The sequence below is a fragment of the Ovis canadensis genome, chromosome X, assembly GCF_042477335.2.
Source record: "Ovis canadensis isolate MfBH-ARS-UI-01 breed Bighorn chromosome X, ARS-UI_OviCan_v2, whole genome shotgun sequence".
NCBI lineage: Eukaryota > Metazoa > Chordata > Mammalia > Artiodactyla > Bovidae > Ovis > Ovis canadensis.
The window spans coordinates 30,622,622-30,635,251 of NC_091727.1; the positions used below are offsets into that span (position 1 = coordinate 30,622,622).

The following is a 12,630-nucleotide window of genomic DNA, read 5'->3' on the forward strand; positions in this document are numbered from 1 at the left end:
TTTGGTGTTGTCAGTCCTTTGAATGCTGGCCATTCTGAAAAGCATGTCGTGGTAAGTGCTTGTATTTTTTATTTATTTAATTTTTTTTTTTTTTTTTACTTTGCAGTTCCCTAATGGTATGTGATTCCCTGGTGGCTCAGATGGTAAAGCATCTGCCCACAATGCTGGAGATCTGGTTTGATCCCTGGTTTGGGGAAATCCTCTGGAGAAGGAATTGGCAACCCCCTCCAGTATTCTTGCCTGGGAAATCCCATGGACAGACGAACCTGGTTTGCTACAGTCCATGGGATCGCAAAGAGTGGGACACGACTGAGCGACTTCACTTTCACTTTCAATGGTATATGATGTGCAGCATCTTTTCATATGCTTGTTTGTCATCTGTGTATCTTCCTTGGTGAGGTATCTATTCATATCTTTGGTCCATTTTTTTATTAGATGTTAGTTTTCTTCTTATTAAGAGTTCTTTGTATATTTTAGTTTAGAGCCTTCATCAGATATGTCTTTTGCAAATATTTTCGCCCTGACTATGGCTCATCTTCTTGTTCTCTTGGTGAATGTTCCTAGAGCAGAAGTTTAAAGGGAATGAAATCTAGCTTATCAATTATTTCTTTCATGGGTCGCCATCACTTTTTTCTGTGATGATATTTTTTTGATTGATTTGCTATGTGGCACATGGGACCTTAATTCCCCAACCAGGGTTTGAACTCACAACCCTTGCACTGGAGGCACACTTTTTGTAAAATGTTAGCTTTTTTATTTTGTATTGGGGGATAGCAAATTAACAATATTGTGACAGTTTTCAGGTGAACACGAAGGGACTCAGCCATACATATACACATATCCACTCTCCCCCAAACTTCCATCAACACTGCCACATAATGTTAAGCAGAGTTCCCTGTGTTATACAGTACGTCCTTGTTGCTTATCCATTTTAAATATAGCAGTGTGTACATGTCCATCCCAAATCCCTTAACTATCCCTGTCGCACATCCTTTCCCAGCGGCAACCATAAATTTGTTCTATGAGACTGTAAGTCTTTCTATTTTGTAATTAAATTCATTTGTATCATTTTTAAAAAATTATACATATAAGATATATAATATTTATCCTTCTCTGTCAAATCCTTTTACTTATTTCTGTTTTATAGATCTATGCAACCTCTGGCTCTGGGGAGGCTATCATCTGGGTTCTGATCGTATAGCAGGGAACAAATGGACACCAGAACTCTAGAAATCATGAAAGCAAGAGACCACAGTGATCTTAGAGTAGCGAGCCAAGTGCCGCCATTAGTGTTCATGTCTGGATGATAAATTCTGTTGCAAATGCTCCCTTAGGTAGTGTGAACGGGTAGTCTTTAGGGAAATGAATTGTCACAGAGAATACACTGCCTCGATATGGGCTGCCGTTCTTGTTCGTAATTGTGCTTTGCCAGTGAAATGTATCATCCCCAACTGGACCTGCAGAATATTGTGCTGGACGGTCACTGGCCACATCACTAAGTTCCTTATTAATCCACTTCAGTGCCACAGTCTGCTTTTTGTCTGACTCCTCACTGTCTCAGTGTGTGCTCAAACGTCCGGCTAAACCTCCTGATTATCTGGTGGCTGGGAAGGACTATCTCTTCATCTCACACTGTCTCTGCCAGACACAGGTGCTTTCTTAATAACCAGGGAGGTTGGACTGGGGAGGGCTCCCTGGCAGAGAGTAGATGAGGCTGGAGAGGAAGGGGACACGAGCAGTGGAAACGCTTAGACTCAGACAAGCATCGCGTACCTGACAGAGACCATCCAAATTAGTGGGTTCTTTTTTCTTTTTTTTTTTTTCAGATATACACCGAGGAGTGGGATTGCTGGGTCATTTGTTTGGTCTGTTTTTAGATTTTGAGGGCCCTCCTTACTGTTATCCATGGTGGCGGCACCAATTGACATTCCTACCAACAGTGTGCAGATCTTGTCCACATGTTCACCAGCATTTGTGACTTCTCTTCCTTTGGGATGATAGCCCTTCTGATAGGTGTAAGGAAATACCTCATTGTGGGTTTAATTTGCATTCATATGATGATTAACAATGTTGAACATCTTTTCATGTGCCTCTCGGCCGTTTATATGTCTTCTTTGGAAAAATGTGTATTTAAGTATTCTGCCCATCTTTTTCTTGATTGTTGTTTTTAAACTGTTATATCAACTGTTCATATATCTTGGATATTAACCCCTTATTGGTGATATCATTGGTAAATATTTTCTCCCATATAGCAGGTTGGCTTTTCATTTTGTTGATGGCTTCCTTTGCTGTGCAAAAGCTTTTAACTTTAATTACCACCCATTTATTTATTTTTGCTTTTATTTCCCTAGCTTTAGTAGACAGATCCAAAAAAATATTATCATCATTTATGTCAAAGAGTGTTCTGCTCTATTTATCGTCTAAGAGTTTTATGCTTTCCACTCTTACAGCTAGGTCTTTAATCCATTTTCCATTTACTTTTGTATATGGTGTTAGAGAATATGCTGATCTCATTCTTTGAAAACTACATGTCAAAGAATGAGATTAGAGCGTAAATACAATTTGGTAATGTCAGAAAATTAAATGTGCTTTTACATTTGAGCCAATAATTCAGTGTTTCCAGAAATTAACTTTAAAGAGACATCCACAACCATAGGAATATACATAAATGTCCATGCACATGTTAATTGAGGCATCATGATACATCCACAGAGTGGATTACTACGAAGCTATAAAAAGGAGTGAGTACAATTTTGTAAACTAATAAGGGATGCTTCCATGATAGATAGAGGTATATAAAAGAATGTGGGAGTTTGGGGCTAATGTCAACGATACCAAGTCCAGTGCCTTCCCGTTCTGGTATGAAGAGGCTTTGAGAGCTGAAAGAGAGAGCCAGAGCCAGAGCTGCAGCCAGGCTCCTACGGTGCCAGGGCCAGTGCACTTTCTGGAGCATGTCCAAAGCTCCTCCCACCCCTAGTGAAGTCTGAGCAGATACTTCACATTGCATTTCAAGAAAGCAGGCAATCTTCCCACTAGCAGAGGGCCACGGTGGGGCTCATGGAAATTCAGCATAAAACATAATTGTTTTCCTATACAATATGCGCAAATTGCAGATTTTTCTTATTTTTTCTGTGTTTAAATGTTGTTCCTTTTAATTAAAGATGTGTTTAGATTCAGAGTCCAAGTATACTAATGGCACAGTTCCTACATGTACCGCAGATTATCAAGTTGAAAAATAAGAATTTTTGTAGTACATAGCACAGACTGAAATCCTTGAATCATTTCTTGTCATTTGGAACAAGATGACATGATACTGGAATATGGATTTTTTTGTGAGAATGGGAATTTTTCCACAGTGAAGTCTGTGTGATTATCAGATACCGAAAAAAATCTTAAGAGGTATTCACTTCTTGGTTTGTTTTGTTTTAGCCTTTCTTTGTAAAATTGAAGTGTATTTACCTGGATTGGCTTAGGTTATTTAAGAATGTGGGAGAAGTGAAATCCCAGTAAAACGGCTTTCTTGCACACTTACACTATAGTTGTTCAAATATGAACTTAGCGTCTGCTCTTTGGAAGTCTTCTGGGTGGTTTTGGGGATGCGAAGAAAACTAAACTCAACCCCTTCTTATAGAATTCTAGAGTCTAAGAGTAGCCTTCATATAAAGTAGCTGGTGACCTGAGATCTAGGGGCCCAATAAAAATGAGGTGTAAGGAGGTGAGGGGATTCAGGGCTTCCTCATGAGGAGTCTAGTGTAAATACACTGAGGCAAGGCACTTGGAGACTTTAGGGCAATAAAAGTCTGGTGGTGGAAGGTAGTTTTAAGTTAGGCTACATGGCGAGCCCACCGGGGAGGCTGTGGAAACACTGAATAGGGGTCAGACCCTCAGGTGGCAGGTCTCAAAGTTGAGAGACATAAGCCTGGAATGGAAAACTACCCTGAACAACTACTGGGGAATTATGGCGCTTCCCAGGTGGCTCACTGGTAAAGTACCCGCCTGACGCCGCAGGAGATGTGGGTTCAATCCCTGGGTCAGGAAGATCCCCTGGAGAAGGAAATGGCTACCCAATCCAGTATTTTCGCCTGGAGAGTCCCATGGACAGGGCAGTCTGTTCAGTCCACGGGGTAGAAAAGGGTCAATCACGTCCGGGTGACTAAAGAGCAACATGAGTAGACGAGAGAGAAATCCCGCCTGGGGTGGGGGTGGAATGTGCCCTGTGCTCCTGTCCCAGTGCCCGTGAACACAGTGCACAACCGAGATGTTTCATGCACATCATCTCCAAGGAGCTTCTGTGAAAAAAGTAATAGTAGAATGAAACCGGAAACTCAGAAGCCGGTGGGCTGACACTCTTTGCTGTGAGTCGTGGGAACAGCTCATTTTCTTGAAAGGGCATTCCATTCAGCGTTTTTGGCTATGTTGATAATTCCACCGAAGTCTGTGAGGTGAGTATATTTTAGGTGATGGTGAAATTGAAGATAGGGGCTTATTTTATTTAGTTACTTATTTATTTGGCTATGCTTGGTCTTGTTTTTGGCACGCAGGATCCTTGATCTTCCTTGCAGCCCTAGAGTTCTTTAGTTGTGGCATGAGGAATGTTTCCGTTGCACCGTAGGATCTTTAGTTGTGACATGTAAACTATTAGTTGTGGTGAAGCTGTGCCATTTGGAAGCTACTTCCCTGATCAGTGGTGGAACCCAAGCCTCCTGCATTGGGAGTGCAGAGTCTTAACCCCTGGACCACTAAAGAAGTCTCTAGGAGTTGTTCAGATGAAAGAGCAGCCGGGAAGGAAGACAGAATTAGTCTCGGAATCAAATTTAGATTCTTGGAATTTTGTTCAATTAAAATACTACCCCCACACTCAAAATATGATTTAGTAGTGGAAATGAAAGATTCTTTCTAAAGAGCATTTTGGACTGATTTGGTGTTCCATGTCCAAGAATGCCACAGATTCTCTGCCATCTCCTGGATTTAAGAACTTCATCAGGGTCGGTGGTATCCTCCAGGATGAAAAGAATCATAATCATAGGAAAAGCAGATATTGTGTAAAGTCTCAGTGTGGTCCAGGCACTGTGCCAGGTGCTTTAGTGCCATGCCACTAGCCCTACCAAAGCCACTTCACCTGAGGCTCCCCGAGTTGGTAATGGACCCAAGTCCACACAACTGATAAGAGCCAGAGCTGGGACTGGAGCACTGGTCTGAATTTGTGCACAGCGTGTAGCCTTCCCCTTGTCCCGGCCTGAGGTGCTCATGAGTCAGTTAATTCACTGTCTTCTAGCAGTCCAAAATGTATCTTGAGTGACAGAAAGAAGGACTCTGTGATGAAAACACGGGGATGGAGTACCTAGCCAAGGCAATACAAACACCAAAATAATAAAGAGGTGTGAATAAAGGAGAGAAGGAGATACTGCTCAGCAAGCATATGATCATCTGCAGGTGCAAATCAGACAGCCTCAAGTGATCGAGGGCTTACAAGATTATCTGGCAAGATTTTAAAATTAAAAAAATAAATTAATTAATTAATTAAAAAAAAGATTATCTGGCGCTGACCTTCTGTGTAGAAAGTAAACATTTTCTTTGTTTTAATTAAAAATAGTTATTTCCACTTATTTTTTGACTGCTCTGGGTCTTAGTTGTGACACTTGGAATCTTTGTTGCCACATGCTGGCTCTTTCGTTATGAAATGTGAGATTTTAGTTGTGGCACGAGAACTCTTCGTTGTTGGATGTGAGAGTTTTAGTTGTGGCATGTGGGATCAAGTTGCCTGACTAGGGATCAAACCTAGGACCCCTGCATTGGGGGCGCAAAACCACTGGACCAACAGGGAGGTGCCGAGAGTAAATATTTTAGAACTACCCTAAATCTGGTGACTCAGATGGTAAAGAATGCGCCTGTAATATGGGAGACCTGGGTTCGATCTCTGGGTTGGGCAGAATCCCTGGTGGAGGGCATGTAACACACTTCAGTATTCTTGCCTGGAGAATCTGCATGGACAGAGGAGCCTGACGGACTACAGTACGTGGCGTCACAAACAGTGGGACATGACTGGGCGATTAAGCATACACCCAAAATCTGGGTGAAGAGCATGAATATATCACCTAAATCTCTTTGTCATCATAACATCTGTCCTGAGTTCCTTAATTTCTATTGCATTTTCCTAATCTTACATCACTTTTGGGACTGAGACCCATTTTCTCCAAGATTTGCTTGAAGGTATCTGCTCTACTGTTTGTAGGAATATGCATTCCCCAGGAAGCCTTTAATCGAGGGACAGAAGCTGAAATGGGAACCTCCATGAAGGAAGACTGAGGAGACAATCACTCCTGAATAATGTGGTTCCACAAAGCCTAAGAAGAGGAATCTTAGATCAGTAGGAGGAGCATTCCCAGACTGTGGTAGATGTAGTGAGGATGTTAAGCAGGAGGAATCGGAAGGACTCTAGTTGCATCCCCACTGTCTAGTCTCAGAGGCCCTGATGGACTAGCATCACATGAGGATCATCCTGACTTCCAACTTGGAATTCTCAGGAGACTAGGACCTTAATGGAAGACAAGAAGCTTCATAAAGCAGAGAGTGGAGTTACAGGGTTCATCATGTGTCATTGTGAGGACCTGAAAGTGGACCATACACACACTACACACTATAGACACACTATACACACTATACACACACTATACACTATACACACTATACATACACTATACACTATATGAACACTATACACTGTACACACTATACACACACTATACACAATATACACACTATACACACAATATACACTATACACTATACACACTATACTCACACTATACCCTATAAACACTATACACACTATACACTGTACACACACTATACACACTATAAACACACTATACACACACTATACACTATACACACTGTACACACAATGTACACACATTATACACACTATACACTATACACACTATACACACTATACACTATACACACACTATACACTATACACACTATACACTATACACACACTATACACTATACACTATACACACTATACACACTAAACACTATACACACTGTACACACGCTATACACACACTATACACTATAGACACACTATACACTATACATACTATACACAATATACACACACTATACACACACTATACACTATACACACTATAAACACACTATACACTATACACACTATACACACACTATATACACACTATACACACACTATACACTATACACACTGTACACGCACTATACACTATACACACTATACACACTGTACACACACTATAGACACACTATGCACTATACACTATACATACTATACACAATATACACACACTATACACACACTATACACTATACACACTATACACACACTATACACTACACACTATACACACTATACACACACTATACACTATACACACTATACACACACTATACACTATACACACACTATAGACACACTATACACTGTACACACTATACACACTACATTGTACAGACTATACACACACTATACACTATACACACTATACACACACTATACACTATACACTATACACACACTAGACACTATACACACTATGCACACTACACTACACACTATACACTACACACACTATACACACACTATACACTATACATACTATACACACTATGCACACTATACACTATACATACTACACACACACTATACACTATACACACACTATACACTATACACACACTATACACACACTATACACAAAAGGAGGCCCTGGAAAATCACTGATGCTGCGGACCCCAGGAAGCGCTGGGCACAGATGTCAGGTTGATTTCAGTCCAGAAAATCTTAGCGACGTGAGACCTTTGTCTAATACAATCAGCCGCAGTTTCACAGAGGGAGGGACCTGAGTCCAAGGAGGACCTCACATGTGATGCTGAGTGTTAGCGGGGACGCCTGCAGAGGGAGCCAAACAGAATTCTGTAAATTCTTAGCTCTGTGAAGCCCCCAAAGCTACTTCTGAGTGGTCCCCTCATTCAACCTGTGTGATATTAGGGAGGGCTCTGTCTCCTCTAGCCAGATTACAACCCAGATCTGCACATGGGGGTGTGTTGACCCTAAGAGGACTTAGGTGAGGACCATCAGTTCTAGTGGGAGGATCTCTCCCCCAACGAAGGAGGCTCACAGAGTGGCAACCCACCTGACAAGCAGAGATGCTCAGAGCAGAGCTGGCCTCCCACCACTGGGGACTTGTGAAGGCGAGGGCTTTGTCTGGGAGCTGGAAGACTTCGGTTCATAGAAGGAGGCATCCTGGGCTCTGATACACCGCACAAGGAGGACCCGAGGACGGATGAATTTTGAGCTACCAGGGTTCCCGTAGCACGCTGCCCCTGCCGTCATCCCTGGGAGACCCCACGTAGGACCCTACGCAGCTCCCCTCCACTTCCGCTTTGAAAGCGAGCGGATCGGCCGGTACCGCGGCGACCGTTTGGCGGAGACTTAGTGTCCAGGACTCGTCCGGAACCAAGGTGAGGACCTGAATGGAGCTGAAGGGACTTTCCCAACCCTCCCAGCAATAAAAGTGACCCATCCACATCCCACTCCTGTGATATGGCTCTTATGAGTCCGTCAGTTCTATCGGCTGAATGTGCTCTACAGTTTCTCAGGCTAAGGGGTTGGTCTCGGGGGGTACCCTGGATTCTACCCCCAGAGAAGCTCTAGGTCCTAGAGGAGGGCCCTGAGGGCTGATGAGCAGACTTCGACACTGCAAAGGGGCCACTCTGAGCGGCCCCCCGTATACTGGGCTCTAGGAGGCCCCGGGTAGAGCTGGCCAACAGTGGAGCCCCCTGGTGTCCACTGGAATTGGTTTTGGGGAAGTGAGAGCCTTGCTCTAATGGAATAGACCCAGGTCAACAAAGGGACCTAGTCCTCAACAATATTAATGGCTGTGACGCTAGTGAGGATGGGGGCTCGTCCCATAAGAAATGGAGCCACATAAAGCGCCAGTCCTATTTTCAGGACTGGGAGAATCAGGCGTTTTGACATGACACTTCCCAGGACATCTCAGGGAAGTGAGAGACCAGGTCAGTGGGGGCAGCCACAGGTTGGCAAGGGAGGGTTTGCGGTTTCCTGGTGGATGGTGAGAACGTTGGGGGCTGTGGATGTTCCACACCACGTCATTCAGACCACATCTCCCTGTCTTCGTCCCTGGGAGACCTCAAGGATACATGTTGATTCCCATTGTGGGCTAATGGGGAATCCAGGGTCTTGGTCTGAATGGAGTGGTCAGCAGAGGGAGAAATCTTCCACCCTGTCATGAGTCAAATGTAGGCCTTGGTTGCTTCTGTGTCCTGGCCATGGTAAAGACTGCTGCAGTGAACATGAGTACAGGTGTCTGTTTCCATTAGCGTTTCCTCAGGATATTTGCCCAGTAGTGGCATTGTTCGCTCATGTGATCCTTTCATTCCTAGTTTTTTTATGCAGGGTGAGGTAAGTCTGAAAGAGGAAAGCCAGTATCATATATTAATGCATATATATGGAATCCAGAAAGATGGTACTGATGAACCTATTTGCAGGGCAGCCTGGAGATGCAGACCTAGAGAACACACTCGTGGACACAGTGGGGGAAGGAGAGGGAGGGGCAGATTGAGAGAGTAACATTGAAAAGGTACATATTACCATATGGAAAATAGATGACCAGTGAGAATTAGTTTTATGACCAGGGAGCTTAAAGCCAGTGTTCCTTGATAACTTAAGAGGGGTGTGACGTGGGAGGGAGTTTCAAGATGGAGGAGACATAAGATAAACCTATGGCTGATTCATATTGATGTCTGGCAGAAACGGGTACAATATTATAAATTAATACTGTAATATTTTAAAAAATAAATTTATTTCCAAAAAGACATATCGGAGAAAACAGAAACAAAATAATATTTTAGACTTTGAATTGAGATCTTGTGAGGGTCCACAGGGACATCAACCTGCCTGTACCAGATTTTGTTCTCAGGAGACCGTGTTTGGTAAGATAAGGTCATCTTCACTTCCTGCTTTTGGGACACGGAGTGACTGGCTTTTACTATCAAGCAGTCGTCACTTCAGGAGAAAGTTGAGCTTCTCTACCAGGACCTCAATAAGGAACCTGACTGAGTACTAAGTGTACCCATCCCAGCCCTCAGATTTCAGCCCAGGAAATCTCAGGGAAGGGCGATGAGGCTCAGCACCTTCTTTACTGTTTTATACGAAGTGTACAGGAGGGGAAATGTCTAGTCTGAAGGTGCAGACAGCAGTCCACAAATGGATCATGGTGCCCAGTGTTTTAAGGAGCCAAGTAAGGACCTTGAATGATGATCCCAGTGAACTCAGGGTAGAAGAGACCCTAATGAGCTCTCAGCACTGGTTATCTATCTCCTGGCAGGGAGGTGGACTGAGGCATCCCTTCACTTATCTCTGGATCATGGGGATGTCTAAAGTGTCTGCATCAGTGTAGCACAGGGAAGAGTGCCAAGGCTCCGCCAGGACTTGACGTGATAATACTGAAGTAGAACTTAGAAAACCCCACTGCTGGCACCTGCTGGCACCTGAGTGAATCCAAAGCAAGGCTGAGAGGTCGCAGAGGAAAAGTAGGGCCTCTGTTCTTCCTCTGTGGGATTGTGTGGGGAAAGGCTGAGCAAGAAAACAGGAGCCTTGTGGGTTCCTAGGGCAGTGTCCTCAAGGACACCTGCAGAGGTGGCCTTTTGTTAAGCCAATGAAGAATCTCCCTGTTTTAAGGTGCTCATGTCACCTCATTCTCCATCCTCTAGGTTCCCCAACCTCCTGTCTATTGGCCCAGACTCGTGCCTGCAGTCCCTGACCACCGCCATCATGCCCCGTGGGCAGAAGAGTAAGCACCGTGCTCGTGAGAAACATCGCCAGGCCCGAGCTGAGACCCAGGGTCTTCCTGATCAGGCTACCACATCTGGGGGAGAAGAGACCACCTCCTCCTCCCCTCCTGATTCAGAGAGCGGTCCCTCAAGCTCGTCTGCTGCTGGCACCTCCAAGGGGCCTCAGGGAGCCCAAGGCACCACCAGTGCTGCTGCAGGTGCTGTACGCAAAAGATCTGGTGTCGGGCGCGCAGCACGCTCGAGATCTGGTGTAGGTGCCGCAGCACACTCAAGATCTGGTGTAGGTGCTGAGGGCCAAGTTCGGGAAGGGGAAAATTCCTCCCAGGCCTCAGCTGCTGCTGAGAGCTCTCATACAGATCTTCTGACCTGGAAGGCAGAGGTGTTGGTACAGTACATGCTGTGTAAGTATAAGATGAGGGCGCTCATTAAGAGGTCAGAAATGCTGAAGGCAGTCACTAGAAGGTACAGGGAGCAATTCCCTGAGATCCTTAGCCGGGCCTCTGAGCGCATGGAGCTGGTGTTTGGCCTGGTGCTGAAGGAAGTCAGGCCCAACAGTCACTGCTATACCCTGGTGAGCAACCTAGATCTCAGCGACAGTGAGTCTATGAGAGGTGACTGGGGGCTGCCGAAGAATGGTCTTCTGATGCCTCTGCTGGGTGTCATCTACCTGAATGGCAACCACGCCCCTGAGGAGAAGATCTGGAATTTCCTGAATATGCTGGGCATCTATGATGGAAGAAGTCACTTCATCTTTGGAGAGCCCAGGAAGCTCATCACAGAAGATCTGGTGCGAGAAGGGTATCTGGAGTACCGCCAGGTGCCCGGCAGTGATCCCCCTCGCTATGAGTTCCTGTGGGGTCCTAAATTGCTGACAGAAACCAGCAAGACGAAAGTCCTACAGTTTTTGGCGAAGGTCAAAGATTCGGGTCATACTGCCTTCCTGCCACAAAATGAGGAGGCTTGGAGAGAGGAGGTAGAGAGCACCGGAGACAGAGGTGCGGCCAGGGCTGGCCCTTCTGCCTCACTCAGGCCTGGCACTGCTGCCTCAGCCGCTGCTGGCCCTTCTGCTTCAGCCCGGCCTGGCACTGCTGCCTCAGCCATCGCTGGCCCTTCTGCTTCGACCAAGCCTTTCATTGCTGCCTCAGCCACTGCTGGCCCTTCTGCTTCAACCAAGCCTGGCATTGCTGCCTCAGCCGCTGCTGGCCCTTCTGCTTCAACCAAGCCTGGCACTGCACCCTCAGCCGCTGCTGGCCCTTCTGCTTCAACCAAGCCTGGCACTGCACCCTCAGCCGCTGCTCGCCCTTCTGCTTCAGCCCGGCCTGGCACTGCACCCTCAGCTGCTGCTGGCCCTTCTGCTTTGGCCACTGCGCGCCCCAGGGCCAAGTCCAGCCGCTCATCTCGCCCCTAGTGTGGTCTGAAGCCTGTTGTTCACTTTTGCGTGGAGAAGCCTGTCAATCTGTGTTCCTGATCCGCATCAATAACTTGTTGACTTTATTTCCCGCAATTTTCAGTTCTTAAAATTTTTCAACAGGAAGGCCATTTAGATTCATGATATAAGCTTATGAATAACATGGGTCACACACAGTTTGCTGTTTGTCAAATTTAGGAGCAAAAATTTTGTTTTCTCAAATAAATATTGGAAATCCTCACATCACCTTTGTGATCCAGGGTGAGGATAACATCACTTAAGGATAAGAGTGTCCTTAGAAATGCAAAAAACACCACACTAATAGAGGCTCAGAACATTAATACATTGTTAGGGAGATAGCTGAA

General features: G+C 45.1%; 1 protein-coding gene across 1 annotated transcript; it reads left to right on the forward strand.

Annotated features, from left to right (window-relative positions):
- Positions 1-10,837: 10,837 nt before the first annotated feature.
- On the forward strand, positions 10,838-12,265 carry LOC138929887 (melanoma-associated antigen B2-like). Its single transcript, XM_070289579.1, has 3 exons — positions 10,838-11,111; positions 11,142-11,957; positions 12,102-12,265. Exons 1-3 carry the CDS (start codon positions 10,838-10,840, stop codon positions 12,263-12,265), a joined length of 1,254 nt encoding a protein of 417 aa, XP_070145680.1.
- Positions 12,266-12,630: the final 365 nt, after the last annotated feature.

Excerpts from the sequence above, each read along its gene's own strand:
- LOC138929887 (XM_070289579.1), top strand. The coding sequence starts at position 10,838 with ATGCCCCGTGGGCAGAAGAGTAAGCACCGTGCTCGTGAGAAACATCGC. Across the intron at positions 11,112-11,141 it reads ACGCTCGAGATCTGGTGTAG|GTGCTGAGGGCCAAGTTCGG; the intron begins GTGCCGCAGCAC and ends GATCTGGTGTAG. Across the intron at positions 11,958-12,101 it reads TGGCACTGCTGCCTCAGCCA|CTGCTGGCCCTTCTGCTTCA; the intron begins TCGCTGGCCCTT and ends CACCCTCAGCCG.